The 14,802-nt window shown below is 40.0% G+C and overlaps 1 protein-coding gene across 1 annotated transcript in view; it reads right to left on the bottom strand.

The window, feature by feature from the left end:
- SLC38A1 (solute carrier family 38 member 1) overlaps positions 1–14,802 on the bottom strand; it is a 61,236-nt gene that overhangs the window by 3,391 nt on the left and 43,043 nt on the right. Inside the window, exons 8-15 of the mRNA XM_018559486.1 lie at positions 13,856–13,938; positions 10,798–10,856; positions 10,587–10,709; positions 7,329–7,408; positions 5,768–5,868; positions 4,854–4,972; positions 3,820–3,961; positions 1,845–1,942 (exon numbers count right to left, since the gene is read on the bottom strand). Of these exons, the coding sequence (XP_018414988.1) occupies positions 1,845–1,942; positions 3,820–3,961; positions 4,854–4,972; positions 5,768–5,868; positions 7,329–7,408; positions 10,587–10,709; positions 10,798–10,856; positions 13,856–13,938 (805 nt within the window). The remainder of the gene's footprint in view (positions 1–1,844; positions 1,943–3,819; positions 3,962–4,853; positions 4,973–5,767; positions 5,869–7,328; positions 7,409–10,586; positions 10,710–10,797; positions 10,857–13,855; positions 13,939–14,802) is intronic.

Below are 14,802 nucleotides of genomic sequence, written 5' to 3'. Positions count from 1 at the left end.
GGGGGGGGGGGGGGGGGGTGGCGCCCGGTATTTTTGAAAATGCTTGTGAGCCGCTGATGACAGCTATTAATTTAACGGGGACAGTCTGCTGAACAGTTCAAAAACTAGGAATGCACCGCAATTTTGGCCAAAAGATTTGGAAGGGCAAGGTTTGGGACCACAGCTTTATTGGCCACAATAAACAACTTGCCATAACAAAATCCAAACAATTTTAAACTTTCTATTGACAACACAAAACTGGTGCCAGTCACAGATAGACTGAGTACCCAACATAACTAACCCTCGAGTTCAGGACAGAAGTAACCAGGACCTGCTAGGCATCGAACAGATACCATATTCTTTAGTAAGGTAGAAAAAATCCGCTGAATCTTCCAGGCTGTAAAAATGTCCATCTGCTGCAGTCGATCCAAGGAGGATGACCCGTGTGGGAATTTCTAAGCTTTTATCTCCTGGAAACCCCCCCCCCCCCCCCAACATTATATAATGACAGGTGAAAACACTTAGGGGAAAGTACTACATGTATGCCATGCTCCCAACAGTCAAGATGCCCTGTTACTATAGCTCAGGGCTCATACATTATACCTGCTAGCATCATTCTTTAAGTAACAGTCTATTTAACCACTTCTCCTGGATGTGGGTGGGTGTCTTTATACGTCCTTCGCGCGCGCCTGAGCCCCCTTGCGCGCACGAGGGGAACCCGCCAGGATTTTAAACGGCCAGCGATGGCCATTTACATACAAGTGGTCTGGCGTCTGTAAAGACACCCGATCGCTTGTATGATGCAAGTGAGGGTGCGCCCCCTCCCCCTCCTTACCTCTCGTCGCCGTGTCTGTCCCCGCCGCCATCATCCCCGAGATCCCGGTGTCCATCCGTCCCGGGCGATGTGGCTCTGTTCACTGAGAACGGAGGGAGATCAGTCCGCGATCTCCCTCCGCTCTCCTCCCGGTCTCTGAATGCAGGAAGTGATGTATATTACATCACTTCCGCATTCCTCTGTCACTCTCCGGTACAGAAACCGAAGAGAAGCTGATGAAGCAGATCTGTGCTTCATCAGCTTCTCTGGGGGTCCCTTGGTTGACATTAGGGGTCTTAGAGACCCTGATGTCTCCATAAAGGGGACCTGTAACTGTAATTTGTTATCTCATAAGAACACCCTATATGATAACAATACAGTAAAAAAAAAAAGTAAAAAAAAAAAAAATGCTCACAAAATAAATACAAATTTACACACACACAAAAAAAACCCACAAATTTTTTTAAAAGTCCCCCACCCCCACGTAGATGTGCAAAAATGCGTTAAATGCGCCTACAAAAAACGGCGATTGCTCCAATTATGCTGCACGTGTTACATATCGCCGCGAACGTCACAATGAGAGCAATAATTCTAGGGCCATCAATCACTGATAACACTAAACTGATAAGCGGTAAAATCTTTTAAAGCGTCGCCTATGTCAAATTTTGGCTATGGTGTTTTTTTGCGATTTCGCATGGTGATTAAATCCCACCAAAAGAAAGCTCTATCTGTCCCCCCAAAAACTGTATAAAATTAATTTCAGTACAGCGTTGCATGACGAAATAAACGTCAATCAAAGTACCGCAGCGCTGAATACTGGAAATGGCCTGGACAGGAAGGGGGTTAAACACCCCGGTCAGCAAGTGGTTGAGTACACCGCTTTTCTAATTAGTTTAATACTAAAATCAGTGTCAAGCAGGTCAACACAATGCAAAACAATGCAACCTCTGGATTGAAGAAGTCACTAATAGGAATATGTTATTATGGGAGTTCTTTTTCTCTTCTTACACTTATCATGAAAGCATCTGCTAATAGTAAAAAGCAAACTTACACATAATCTTTTAGTTGCCAGAAAGTCGTTTCCTTTAGTAATTTTCAAGTATAAGGAAGAGGGGAGAATAAAGATCAGCATGTTGGCAGATGTTGCACCTGTGGAATATAGCAGGGCATATGTTTAAATTATGAGCTAGAAACTGAGGCGATAGACATGAATGTATGTGTAAGTGTATGTACATACACATATATACTTATCTGCATGATGAACATAATGGAACCGTGACATTTTGTAGTTGATTTACAAATAAAAAATTCTGTGAATATTCACTTCATGTATCCAGTCACATTAAAAGCAAATACATGAGGACTTTGTTTACCCAATCATGTGCACACACTTTCAGCATGATTGGATAACTGAAGTGAATATTTACACAATTTTCTCAACTTCTTTGGTAAATCAGTCTCGTTATCTTGGGAGTCATTTACTAAACAAAAATTATGAACACCAGCTTAATAATATTTTGGTAAATTAAAACAAGAAGTTAGGGTAAAGTGTATTTATTTATTAAAAGGTATTTATATTGCACCATCAGTTTTACACAGCGCTTTACATGTGTACATTCACACATGCATACCGGGCTAATTTAGACAGGAGCCAATTCATTTTCCAGTTAGTCTTTGGAGTGTGGGAGGAAACCGGAGGACCTGGAAGAAACCCACGCACGCACAGAGAGAACATGCATACTCCTTGGAGATAGTGACCCTGCCCGAGATTCAAACTGGGGACAAACACTGATTCAATGGGGACAAACAGGACAAACTGGAGATTCAAACAGTGCTGAAAAGTGGAAGTGCTAAACACTAAACCATTGTGCATAAAACAGTCATTTGTGTTTTTTAATATGTTTATGGTCTTTACAGCAAACAGGGTTGCTGATTTAAGATAAATTGCTTTTTAGTATCTCACCCTATTTAAAACCAAAAAAGTGTGTCCATTCATTTGAAATACATAAAAAATGGTATTCAGTATATCACACAGAGAACAGCAGGGCTGGCGGTAAGTGACGGTACTGTGTACCGTTGCGTTCCGCCCGAAAAAAGCTCTGGTCATACACACCCCAGAGGATCAGCAGACTGACACTTGGACACTGAGGATCAGCAGACTGACACTTGTCAGGCTGCAGGTAGATCTCCACATCCTGACTAACAGCCTCCATTTCTCCGGGCTTCTCAGGCTTGACACAAAGCTTTCCCCATTTCCTGTCCATCCCTTCCCTGTGTTTCCTAGTAATGGACCTGCGCACACTAAACTCTGTCATGTGAGTGTGGGCAGGGCTACCTGTTACTCACTTACTGGATATTATCTTTAAAATATCTATGGAATTTGGAAAATAAACCCTAAGCTGCACACCTACCCACACGATTCCCATAAAAAAACGGTGAGGACGTCACCTCAATGGGGTTAATTCACAAAAGGCAAATATGCTGTTCACTTAGGGAATTTTTGCTTGGGGTGAAGCTCTGCTGACTTCTATTATCCAATCAGGTACAAATTTACTGTTTTTTTTATATTCCTTGCATGAGATTGGAAATTCTTGCAAAGTGAATTTTCACCACATTTACTAAGCTAAGGGAAGATTCCTTTGCAAAATGAAAATTCCCTTGCAAAGGGACCAGGCTATTTTCAACCCCAATGTTACATACGCTGGTAAGACCAGTAAACACCAAATGGAGGAAGGGTTATAACTTATAACTGCATCTTGAAGTAAAAAACACCATTAATAATTATTGGTAAAGCATAGAAAATGTCTCAGCTCTATTTTTTTAAATTAATCACTGTAAAGTAGGCATTAGTGTTACTGTATAGAGGAAAAGGTAGAATACCCACAAAGTTAATTAAAAGCTGTTGAACCTTAGTAAAAATTCTAAGCTTTTACTTCACTTACTAAGAACATTTATGACTGCTGTTTATATGCTGCTTAATATTTTCCTCCTAACCAAAATAAAAAAACATATGAAAATGGTTTTACCTATTGCGCCAAATATATCCTTCATTGATGGTATGAATATAACAAGTAGATCAATCACTGTTAGAAGAATAAATGTCACTGCTAAATGCTGCCGAAAATTATACTTTGTCTCCCGAGCAAGTTCAAATATTGAAGAGCGAACCTTTAAAGAAAGGCATACAACATATATAAATATACTTTAAACACAATATCATATCAACCATGCATGCCCAGTTAATGTTCTCCTCTTTAAAAACCTAAGTGACCAAAAATGCAACTATAAATTGTATTAAATCTGCTACCTAATATTGCCTACATTCATCTAGAGACTTTAGCCAGGAGCTAAAAATAGTTGCAAGAACCTGAAAATGTTCTCACTTGAGAGAACATACCGTAGTAGTGGTTCCCAAAAGCATCTTGTATTAGGCATATTGAGAGTTTTTACTCCTTTTATTCATGTTAGTAAACCTTGCTAATACTTTCAATATAGATTTGTACCGGGAGGTAAACATCAGCCTTGCATGTTCATACAGACATTTTATGTTCATATATACCCATCAGGGACGTGCGGTCAGGGGAGGCAGAGCCTCACCTAGAATTATGGAGGAAAAAACTGTCAGCTTCATGTCTGAAGCTGACAGCTTTTTCTCCATTCAGATCGGCATCTATCAGGTTACACAGCAGGGAAATCCTCCCCGTTGTGTAACCTGCCACAGATCCTCAGCGGTGAGGGGCAAGTGAGGGACAGGGAGGCTCCTCCCTGTCTCCTCCCTTCCACTAGCTTGGGGACAGGTTGGGGACGGGCTTTGTTCGACGGGGCGGAGCGTCAAGTCGGCAGGAGGTGGAGCTTCAGCCTGTGAGGCGGGGCTTCGGTTGGCAGGGGGCGGGGTTGGGGAATGCCTCACCCCGACCAAAAGGTACCGCACGTCACTGATACCCATATATAGTACTGTTTTAAAAAAAAAACATATTTAGCCTTTTTATCCATTTAAAAATATTATCCCTAAATTGTTATACCTCATACAAATAGACAGGGAGAATTTAGTTTTACTTACAGTGAAAAATAATACCGGGACAGTGAGTATAACTGCAGTTATAACAGCCAAACGTACAGTTAAGATGAGACCATCTTGTTGATTGCTGTATGAGCTGAGAAGCTCTGATTGTACTTTACCTAGAAGAGACAAATAATAATAATGTTACTAAACACAAAAGATATCACACAAACAGTTATTAGTTTTTTTTCTGTAAGATCTATCAAGTAGGGCTTTTTTTTTTTACAAATAATGCTGGCTTTAGAAGGATACATTTTTAGCTGGAGCAGTTTGTGCTGGCCATAATATTTATTCCAATTTCCTACAGCCATTTATGTTTAGAAAAAGCCAAGTATTAACCTTGCAGCAGAGAACTAAGAACTAGGAATGCACAAATGTTGCTCTCAGACCCGTTGTCAAACACACAAATCAGTAATAGAGTTATTGTGAAGTTAACTGAGGCTCTCTGATGCTGCTAAACTTGGTCTGACATCTAAGCTTTAAAAAAAACCTCTGGTAATGAAAGGGTTAATTAAGATGATAGAATTGCAGAGCACCCTGAAGCAATGCAAACATTTTAATTTTTACATTCTTGCTATTAATGTTGAGTTATCAGCAGTGGAAAATCAATGCTTACGGTGCCTTTTATTTACATTTCTGACTTGATGTACAGATATCTGTATGCAATAAAGCAATACAAAACACGGCTCTGTGCCTGGTTTACTGGTTACTGCAGTCAGTTATTTATATTGCACTGCATCATTAATCCTTAGGACACTATCGAACTGGGTATGTTCATGTACTCTTTTCATTCTGCTATATTACTTTTAAAGTAAGGTAACTTAACTTTGTGACTTTAGGATAGTTGCTATGTTTCCTAAATGCAATAGTAGTTCACTGATATGACATGTCTAAATTTGCTGTACAGTACCTACCATAAAATGTCAAATATCCAAAAACAGCAGTCAGAAGATACATAACAAACATTGCGAAGAATGATATATGGGAGACGAGCTGCATTTTCTTATGTGAACGGCTAGAAAGCGAAATGAAAATGTTATACATTACTGTAAATCATCACACCTAAGTATATTGTGTCACTATTTGCAAGTTATATGGATAAATAATCTATATAACCATTTTCTAAAACATGCTTTTGTGTTCACCTAGAAAGATACAGGAAAATATCTGAATTCTGAGTCATATAACCCTATATCATGTGATTAGGCTTTTTGTTTAAAAGTATTTTTGTTTACTTAGACGAGAGAAAATGTGCTTGATTCCAACACCCAACTATGTGCAAGGAAACTTTGAAGAGCAAAAGTGAAAACCAATACACCATGAGAAATATATTTCTTAAGTAATTGCCCTCATAATGCTTATCTAGTATATAGTATGTACCATGACTTTGGTAAGCAGTCAGAATTAATCTTTCACTGGTCCTGCCATTTAATTGGCTGCTATGGGTGACTTACTTCATGCTCTTGGCATGACTTGATGACACATACTCCTGCTGCAGATGGACAGATCTGCTTGTCTTCAACGTGATTGTAATCCTTACAGCTACAACAGTTGCTCCTCACTAATGCATGGCAGTGTATGCACAGTGAAACAACCCTTCTTTTGCCTTTGAAACATGATGACATTTTGCCACAGAAAACACTGGTTGCAAAAGGCTTTACATGGTGTAAAGCCTTTTGCAACCAGTGTTTTCTGCAGGAACATCTATTTGACCAAATAATAATCAGAGACAGTCCCACGTGCTAAAAACAGCTTTTGTAATAGTATTTTTTGTGGGTCAGTAATGCAGGATTAAATCTAATGGTCGCCATAATAGTCAGGCAACTAGAATTTTCAGTAATAGGTCAGCCCCTGTACTTCTTGGATAGTCTTATAGCTACACAAGTTGAAAAAGACACATGTCCATTAAGTTCAGACAAAACAAAATAAATAAAATAACAAAAATAAAACTTTTCACCCTTACAACCCTAAGGGATTGTTCACACCATCTCCAGACCAGATCTGGATGCGTTTCTGCATTTGTTCTCCACGTTTTTGGAGCGTTTCAGTGCGTTTTTAAAACATTGTTTTATCTTGGGTTTTAAACCGGTTCCAGTGCATTAACATGCATTTTTGTGCGCTCAAGTGCTGTACTTTTTTTTTTTACATTCTGGAACTGAATGCAATGGCATGAACTAGCCTCATTTCAAACTATTGGAATTACTGGCTATGTATTTTTGGAGCAGATAAAAAAACATTGCTCATAGAATAAAATAAAAGATATACAATATGTATAACATGTAGTGAACATTGTTTGTATATTACTAGCAAATATAAGTATAATTCTCTGAAATGTAACATCACATCAAAACAGTATTTACTCCAATATTTACATTTCTAGCTTGCTAATATTTTGATACATTTTGCATTTTTATTACTACCGCTGTCAAAGATGCTGACTTTCTGCAAATAAATAAAGATAGGTTTTCTTCTTACTCTCTTAGCTCACTGTATATGGGAAGGACAGACGGGTGACACACAAATGCAAATGCTAGTGTCGGAAGTGCATACGCAGTCTGTGGATGAAGAAAAAGACACATGTAATTAGATTACATTGAAATCGAATAAAAGACATCACTGCAAATGCCAAACACATTTGCAGAAAAAAGCATGCCTTATAATCTGACCACACAAATGGATATAACACTTTTTACAATGCCGAATTCATTGTAATGGACAGGAATGAAGGAACCAGTGATAAATCAAATGGAAAGGACTAAAGTCATATGCTTAGACATTTAAAGCATATGCCAATGCAAAAAAAACATTTTGTACATCTCTGCAATACATGAAACTTTCCTCATGTTTTATCCCTATAAATACGCTGCAAATACAGAAAAATAACTGTTGATGTGCCAGAAATATAATATGCTCTTACCTTCCTCTTTGATATGACAACATGGTGTATATTTTTATTTCCAATTCCAAACCATGTTTTATCAGCCCTGCCCACTTTTCTATGGATTCTTTTTCCGATGGATTACAAAGAATGCAGACCTCCTCTCAGAGGCGTAACTAGAAACCTCAGGGCCCCGATGCAAGAAACCATGAAGGCACCGCCCCCCCTGCTGCGGAGCATTGCCCTCCTGGGAGCTGTAGTCCCAGGAGGCAATGTTGGGGCCTCGGCGGTTACTGGGCTGGGCACTCTTCTTCCTTTGCAGGCCCCCCAAGTAGCAGAACACATGTGACCACTGCGACCCTGGGGGTATAACAATGAAGGCATGCTGGGACTTATAGTTCAACTACAGCCAGCATGCCTTCATTGTCCCTGTACGCCCCTCCACATCACCCAGGGAACTACAAGTCCCATCATGCCCTTATTGTCCTTGTACACCCCCACATACACACATATAAATCACCCAGGGAACTACAAGTTCCAGCATGCAAGCCCCCTGCAGTAGTTCCCTGGGTGATATTTGAGAGTTGTACAGGGACAGTGAGTGCATGCTGGAACTTGTAGTTCCCTGTATGATAGAAGGCTTTTTTAATTACTGTGTTCATGAAAATACTGGTAATACAATGCCACTATAGTACAGTAACTTTCAAGTTCAACTATATTCTATTCTATGTTCCTATAATGACATTGTATTACTAGTACTTTCATGAAGACAGTAATTAAAACAGCCTTCTATCATACAGGGAACTACAAGTCCCAGCTGAACTGCCGACTTGTAGTTTTCTAGTAATACAATAACATTATAGAACATGGAATAGAATATAGTCAGTTCCAAATTCAGCCATGTTCTGTTCAATATTCTATAATGACAAGTACTTACCTTACATGTCACTATCCTCTTGCTCTCCCAGCTGAAGTAAGCTCAAGCAAGCTGTAAAAAACCCCAAAACACACTAGCGTGCGGGGACAGCGGCGGGAACATCCAGGTGGGTCTCACTGTTTTATCACGATGGCTGCCGCTGGGTCCTCGTGGCGAGGCCCCAGTGCTGCTGATAATTAGCCTGTGTTCACTGCCGGCCCTCCTGCTTGTCATTGCCTGGCGACCGGCGCAACCCCCTCCCGCCCGTCCTTGCGCTCAGAGGAGCCGCTCCATCGGGCCCCCCTGGTTGTTACTCCACTGCTGCCGTCCGGGGTCGTTCTTCCTTCCTGGGCCCCCCCAAGAGGTGGAACACCAGGGCCCAGTCGCGCAGGCGACCGCTGCAACCTTGGTAGTTTCGCCACTGCCTCTCCTCATCTTAATAACCCCTTCGTATGCACAGGCAGAGAGCAAAGGAAGTTATTCACTCACAACATGTCTGGCAAATCAACAGGGATTTTTGCACTTATGGAACGGATATAACAAAAATAACTTTCAATGGTATATTTAACAATCCAAAAGGGAGCAAATAAGAATAGTTCATTATTTACACACACTTACATGCTTTTAAATGCTAAGAGAAAGTCATTGAAAGAACAAGTTGTTTTTCCTTGAATGCTTTGCTCACAAAAAAGCTACAGCATGGTCAAGTATAAAAAGATCTTTATGCACATTCTATTGGCAATTGAATGAGCCAGCCATACATCACTCAATATTTGTTGATATAATCAACTAGAGTACTGCCAGCTAGAGCTGTGCTGGAGTTAGAGAACTAGGCCACATGTTCTCTGTCAAAGAAGCTTTAGGGTCAAGCATTCCAATAAGCATCTCTTCCTCAACACTGATCCAGCCCATTGTCTGAAGCCACACAGCCAATACTCCAACACTAGACACATGATCTGCTAACACAGAAGGATGTCTAGAGCACCAATTTTCTGTAGGAAAGCTAAATATTTATGCTAGTATCCATTGTTTGTTTAATGGAATACAGATAGAAACTTTAGTCAAGTCTTTATCGCTGTTTGTGTCCCTACTGGGGAGATTCTCCCCTCTGTCCTGGTGACCATTGTTACAGAAAGGAAGACCTGGTGACAGAAAGTGGTGGGAGATTTATTAATTTTGAGCTTGTTGGGAAATACATCAACTTTGGAGAAATCTGCTCTTATTTCTTGTTCCAGCTCCAGGATAGGAAGTGAAATCTTGGGACAGAGACAGCAAAAAAAAATTACTTGATAGGGCTTTTTACACTGGTCTACTCTATCTGAAAACTAAAACAAATTTGATCTTGTATACCCTTTAGCGTTCACTAGACCTAGCTGGGCATACACTGTTCTATTTTTTTCATTCAATCTGTGGGCTGAACGAAAAAAATGAAACAGATTCCTCCATTAACACTATACGAGCGTTAATCAAGGAATCCCCACTGTTTCCTTTGTATTATGGCTACCAGCCGCTGTCAGAATACCCGAACAGAGGCGGCAGCTCATTGGCTGGCGGCTCTGTTCATTCGAAGATTTTGCGACCGGCTCCTTTGATCAGCTGATTGAGGAATGCCGGTTGAAAGGGTGCTGACTGCAGCACCCACTATGCGAATTTGCATAATGTATGGCCAGCTTTAAGCTATTTTTAACAGGCAAATATATTTGTCGCCTTTATTTTTAACTGTACGACAGTAAATGACGCTGTCATAGTCTAATATTAGATGTTGCCTATTTCTACAGAAATACTGCCTAAACCCTTCCATTTTAGTTAGTGGCTCAAGAGTCAGAAAATAAATGGTAGGGATTTTACTAGTTGAGATAGCTTGGACTATAGCAGTCCAAGTAAAGTAAAATATAATGAAAAAATTGAATATAAAAAAATCACAATACTAAAACAGTACCTTAGAATTGAAGGTCACATACTTTGGTGTACACATATCCTCACTTGTTGTATTGTGTAAACTACTTGAGGTTCCATTCACACCGACTTCCGGGCATGAAATTTTAAATTTGTTGTAGACCACCTATAACACAACATAGGAATCAAAACATCTACGAATAATCATGGCAACCACAATATGGTACACATTGGATAATATCTCTATGACTTACCACAACAAGGAAAAAAAACATACACGACAAAGAGAAACCACTGGTGTAGCCTAGGTAGCCTGTAAAGGTTAAAAAAAAAAATGTGTAATTATCTATAAAGAATGTTTAATGGCCTTTAAATACCTGTAAAATAAAAGATAACTAATAAACCTAGTCTCATTAAAGGTTGCCTGGTCTTGGCAGACAAAATCTATTTATTTCAGTACATTGAATAGTCCATGTCCGTATTTAGTGAAATTGTAATAGCATTTGTCACCAGTAGGTGGTGGTGCCTCATATAAACACTCGGGCCTGATTTTCTAATGCCATACCTAAGCCATTAGCCAACAGCAGGATGCCTTGCATAGATTTACAATAACTGATACCCACTCATGAATATGCGCCTATTAATTTAAAGTCAAGTACACATGCCCATGGTTTTATCTCATTTATGATAAGCTGATTTGTGGGAAGATTGTTTTAAAGAAAAATATATTGCGTATACATTTAATTAAAATAAGATTGATTAACAAAAATATTTTTTTTTAAATCAGTTTACTACAGAACATTTTTGGAATATCTAATAATATTGCAAATGTTTTCACTAAAATATTCCCCTGATTATAAAGATTCCTAAATAAATGTGTGTGTGTTGAGCTGATTTACTAAACTAGTTGAGAATCTTCACTAAGAAAAAGTATGAATATTCACTTTAATTATCCAGTCATGTAAAAAGTATCTGCACATAATTGGGTATTTAAAATGAACAGGAATTTGCTTTTCTGATTGGAAGTGAATATTCACACAATTTTGTAAGTAAACATTATCAGCTCCTCTAGTAAATCAGCCTCTGTACAGGGCCGGATTCCCCACCAGGCCACTGAGGCTATGGCCACGGGGCGGCAGGGAGTAGATAGGCGGCACAGCCTCTACTCCAGGGGTTTCAAAGTACCGGCTTGCGGGCCAATTCCGGCCTGTGAACCGCTACCATTCAGCCCGCAGCCGGTTGTCAAGTCAGGTACGCTGTACCTGACTTGTGGGAACAGCTACACGGTTTGCATCTCTGTCAGATGCAGACCGCATTGCTGCTCCTGTCAGCTCTGGCACTCAGTAATTCCTTACGGCCTGAGCTCTGACAGTTCTGAGCTCCGGCCAAAAGGAAGGATTAGTAAAGTCTGGTGAAGACTGGATCGCCAGGGAATGTGCAGGTGATGGGGCTCTTTTATACATGTAAGTTTAGGTGTGGTTAGGGATTTCTGTGTCTGGAATTTGCATTTTTCTGCAGCAGGAATCCCTAATCTGGCATTTACAAGCGGCAGCTGTCACCTATTCAAGTTAATGACCAGATGAAGCTGCTGCATGTAAATGCCGGAACACCACATGTAACGGTATATGATTACATGTGGTTAGGAAGCAATCACTCTCCCTGGATGGACGATCAATGCGTCCAGTGAGAGTGACTGTTTTCTAACTGCATGTAATCATATCACATACCATTACATGCGGTGTGCAGGCATTTATATGCAGCCTTAAAGCAAGGAGTAGAGGGGCAATAATGTCATAATGATATAAAAGCCCCTCTCACTGACAGAGGGAGGTGTGGAGGGAAGGGGGGCGCATTGAGCAACCTGGTTTTGGGGCAGTAGAGAGAGTAAATCCTGCCCTGCCACTGTACCTTGCTGGTATATGGTCTATAAAGTCTTGAGATTTTATATTCAGAGCACACACCAGTCCAAATTGAGAATAATATCATGAAATGTATAGAAGGAGCACAGTCTACCTGCTCATTACTGCGCTACTTCATTTTAGATCCAGACTTTGCTGTAATGTATTACTCCACCCCAGTCCCTTTTGTCTGTTATCTTTTGATCTGAGAATCCCAGCTTGTGATGCAAAATATAAATTTCCAAACACGCACAGTGCAAACTTCATGCTGTTTTACACATGCAGAAAGTCTGATGTCAACAGCTGCCAGTCACGGTCAGAATTTAAACATTCCTTGGAAGTCTGAACATGACTGATGATACAGGATGCATAGAGGGAAATAGTTATAAACCAACCCCAAATGGGGCACCAGGACACAATTTAAAGTGTATATCCATCCAAAGCTTTATTGTTTTTAGTTCTGAATAGTGTGGGGAAGGATTAGAACCCTTGTCTAGAGTTTATTGCAATCCTGAGCTTCGATAGAAACAGGGACACGGACAGCAATAAAAACCTCACAAGGTTCTTTTCTTCTCTAGAAAATAAAAATATATATTTTTGTCTGTGTTTTCTTGCAGATTTACACTCACTTCCTGTCCTATGAGACAGTTGTCACTGTTTTAGTAAGTTACTTATTACCAGTATTTATATAGAGCCAACAATTTATGCAGTGCTTTACATTTTGAACATTCGCATCAACCACTGCCCTCAATCTAAGGTCCCTATCTTCCATGAATACATATACATATTAGGTCCAATTTAGATAGCAGCCAATTAACCTACCACCATGTTTTTGGACTGTGAGAGGAAATTGGAGGAACCCCATAAGCAGAGGGAGAACATGGAAACTCCATGCAAATAAAGTCCTGGCCAGGATTTGATCCAAGGACCACAGTGCTGTAAGGCAGGTAAGTGCTAACCATTAAGCCTGGATAGAGGTTTTAATCCTTTTCCACACTATTCGGAACTCAAATAAAAGGTTTTGGCTGGACATACACTTTTAGGAGGACATACAGCCTTTTAAATGCTTGAAAGGGATCAGGTAAATAATACCAAAATGTGTTAATGTTATAAAACTATGCTATATGTATAGTTTGCCAATATTTCTGTATATTGGGGTAGCAATATTTGTCCATGGCATAAGTAGGCTTTGTTTTTTGCTAACAGATAAGGTCTGCCAGTTTGTCTGTCAAAGTTATTTGGTAATGCTGGTATGTGCCCTGTTGATTTAATGTGTACATTGAAGGTGCATTTTTTAAAATGTATATCTTAATTTTAAGCCGTTTTTAATGGGAGGATGGTTAGTATGTAACGCATCACTACAAGAAAGGCCAAAATGTGATTCTTTACTGACACCTAGGATACTGTACTTTACCTAAATTCTTAAGAAGACACAATGGAAGGATGATTACAACAGTGACGATGACTAGAAGAAAACGACCATCCAAATACCATGGCCTGTAAAACAAAATAAAAATAAACAGTGAATAAGACTAAAATATTGTCAAAGCACTTAAATGTAATGCTTCATGCTGGAACAACTTGCTATATAGCAACATTCTGAACAACCCATTGTTCCATGCTTAAGCATCTCACTAATAGATCTTTCTTTACCGTCAAATATAGGTTAAGAATTTAGATTATTGAACCCATTTTGGAACTCCTTTTCTTGAAAACCAAATTACTTTTGGGTGAGAATAGCACACATCAGTAGCCCACTAACTATTATTGCACAGAAGATTTGTCGGAGCAGGAGTGGAACCGAGAAAAAAAAAATCCTTCAACAGTCATTGTCTCTTAAAAGGGAGGCAAACTGCTGCAGGTATAAACTGCCACTCAGCCCTCAGAATTTGCTATAAAGGCTAGAGTACAGAAATCTGCCAGATTTCAGTGGTCAAATTCAATAATTCTTAATTATTTTATAAATTCAGAGTTAAACATAGACACAATAAGAAATGCAGTGCAGGGAGCGAGCACTGTTTTTTTTCATTTTATAATGGGGAGGTCCACACTTACCTGAGTTCGGTGTTCTTCATCTGTAAACTGCTCTTCTTACTTGTACTTCAGCTGGTCCCCAAACTGCTCTCTCTCCCTCCCCATTTGTGGGTGTCCCCTTCAGCTAGCCGGCTGCTAAGGGGTCACCTGTGCGTGCTCACTCCCGGCTGTGACCGCATCTAGCTGTGCGCGTCCATAGACACACACAGTGTGTGTCAACGCCCCTCATCTCCTCCCAACAGATTGGCTGATGGGAGAAGCAGCCAACCAGCAAAGACTTCACAAACTCGGTGATGGTGACCAGCAAATGTAAGTGTGGTGTGTGTG

Source organism: Nanorana parkeri, unplaced genomic scaffold (assembly GCF_000935625.1).
Source record: "Nanorana parkeri isolate BGI_ZX_2015 unplaced genomic scaffold, ASM93562v1 scaffold399, whole genome shotgun sequence".
NCBI lineage: Eukaryota > Metazoa > Chordata > Amphibia > Anura > Dicroglossidae > Nanorana > Nanorana parkeri.
Note: the sequence above shows the minus strand (reverse complement) of the source record. Positions and strands in the feature narration are given on the sequence as shown.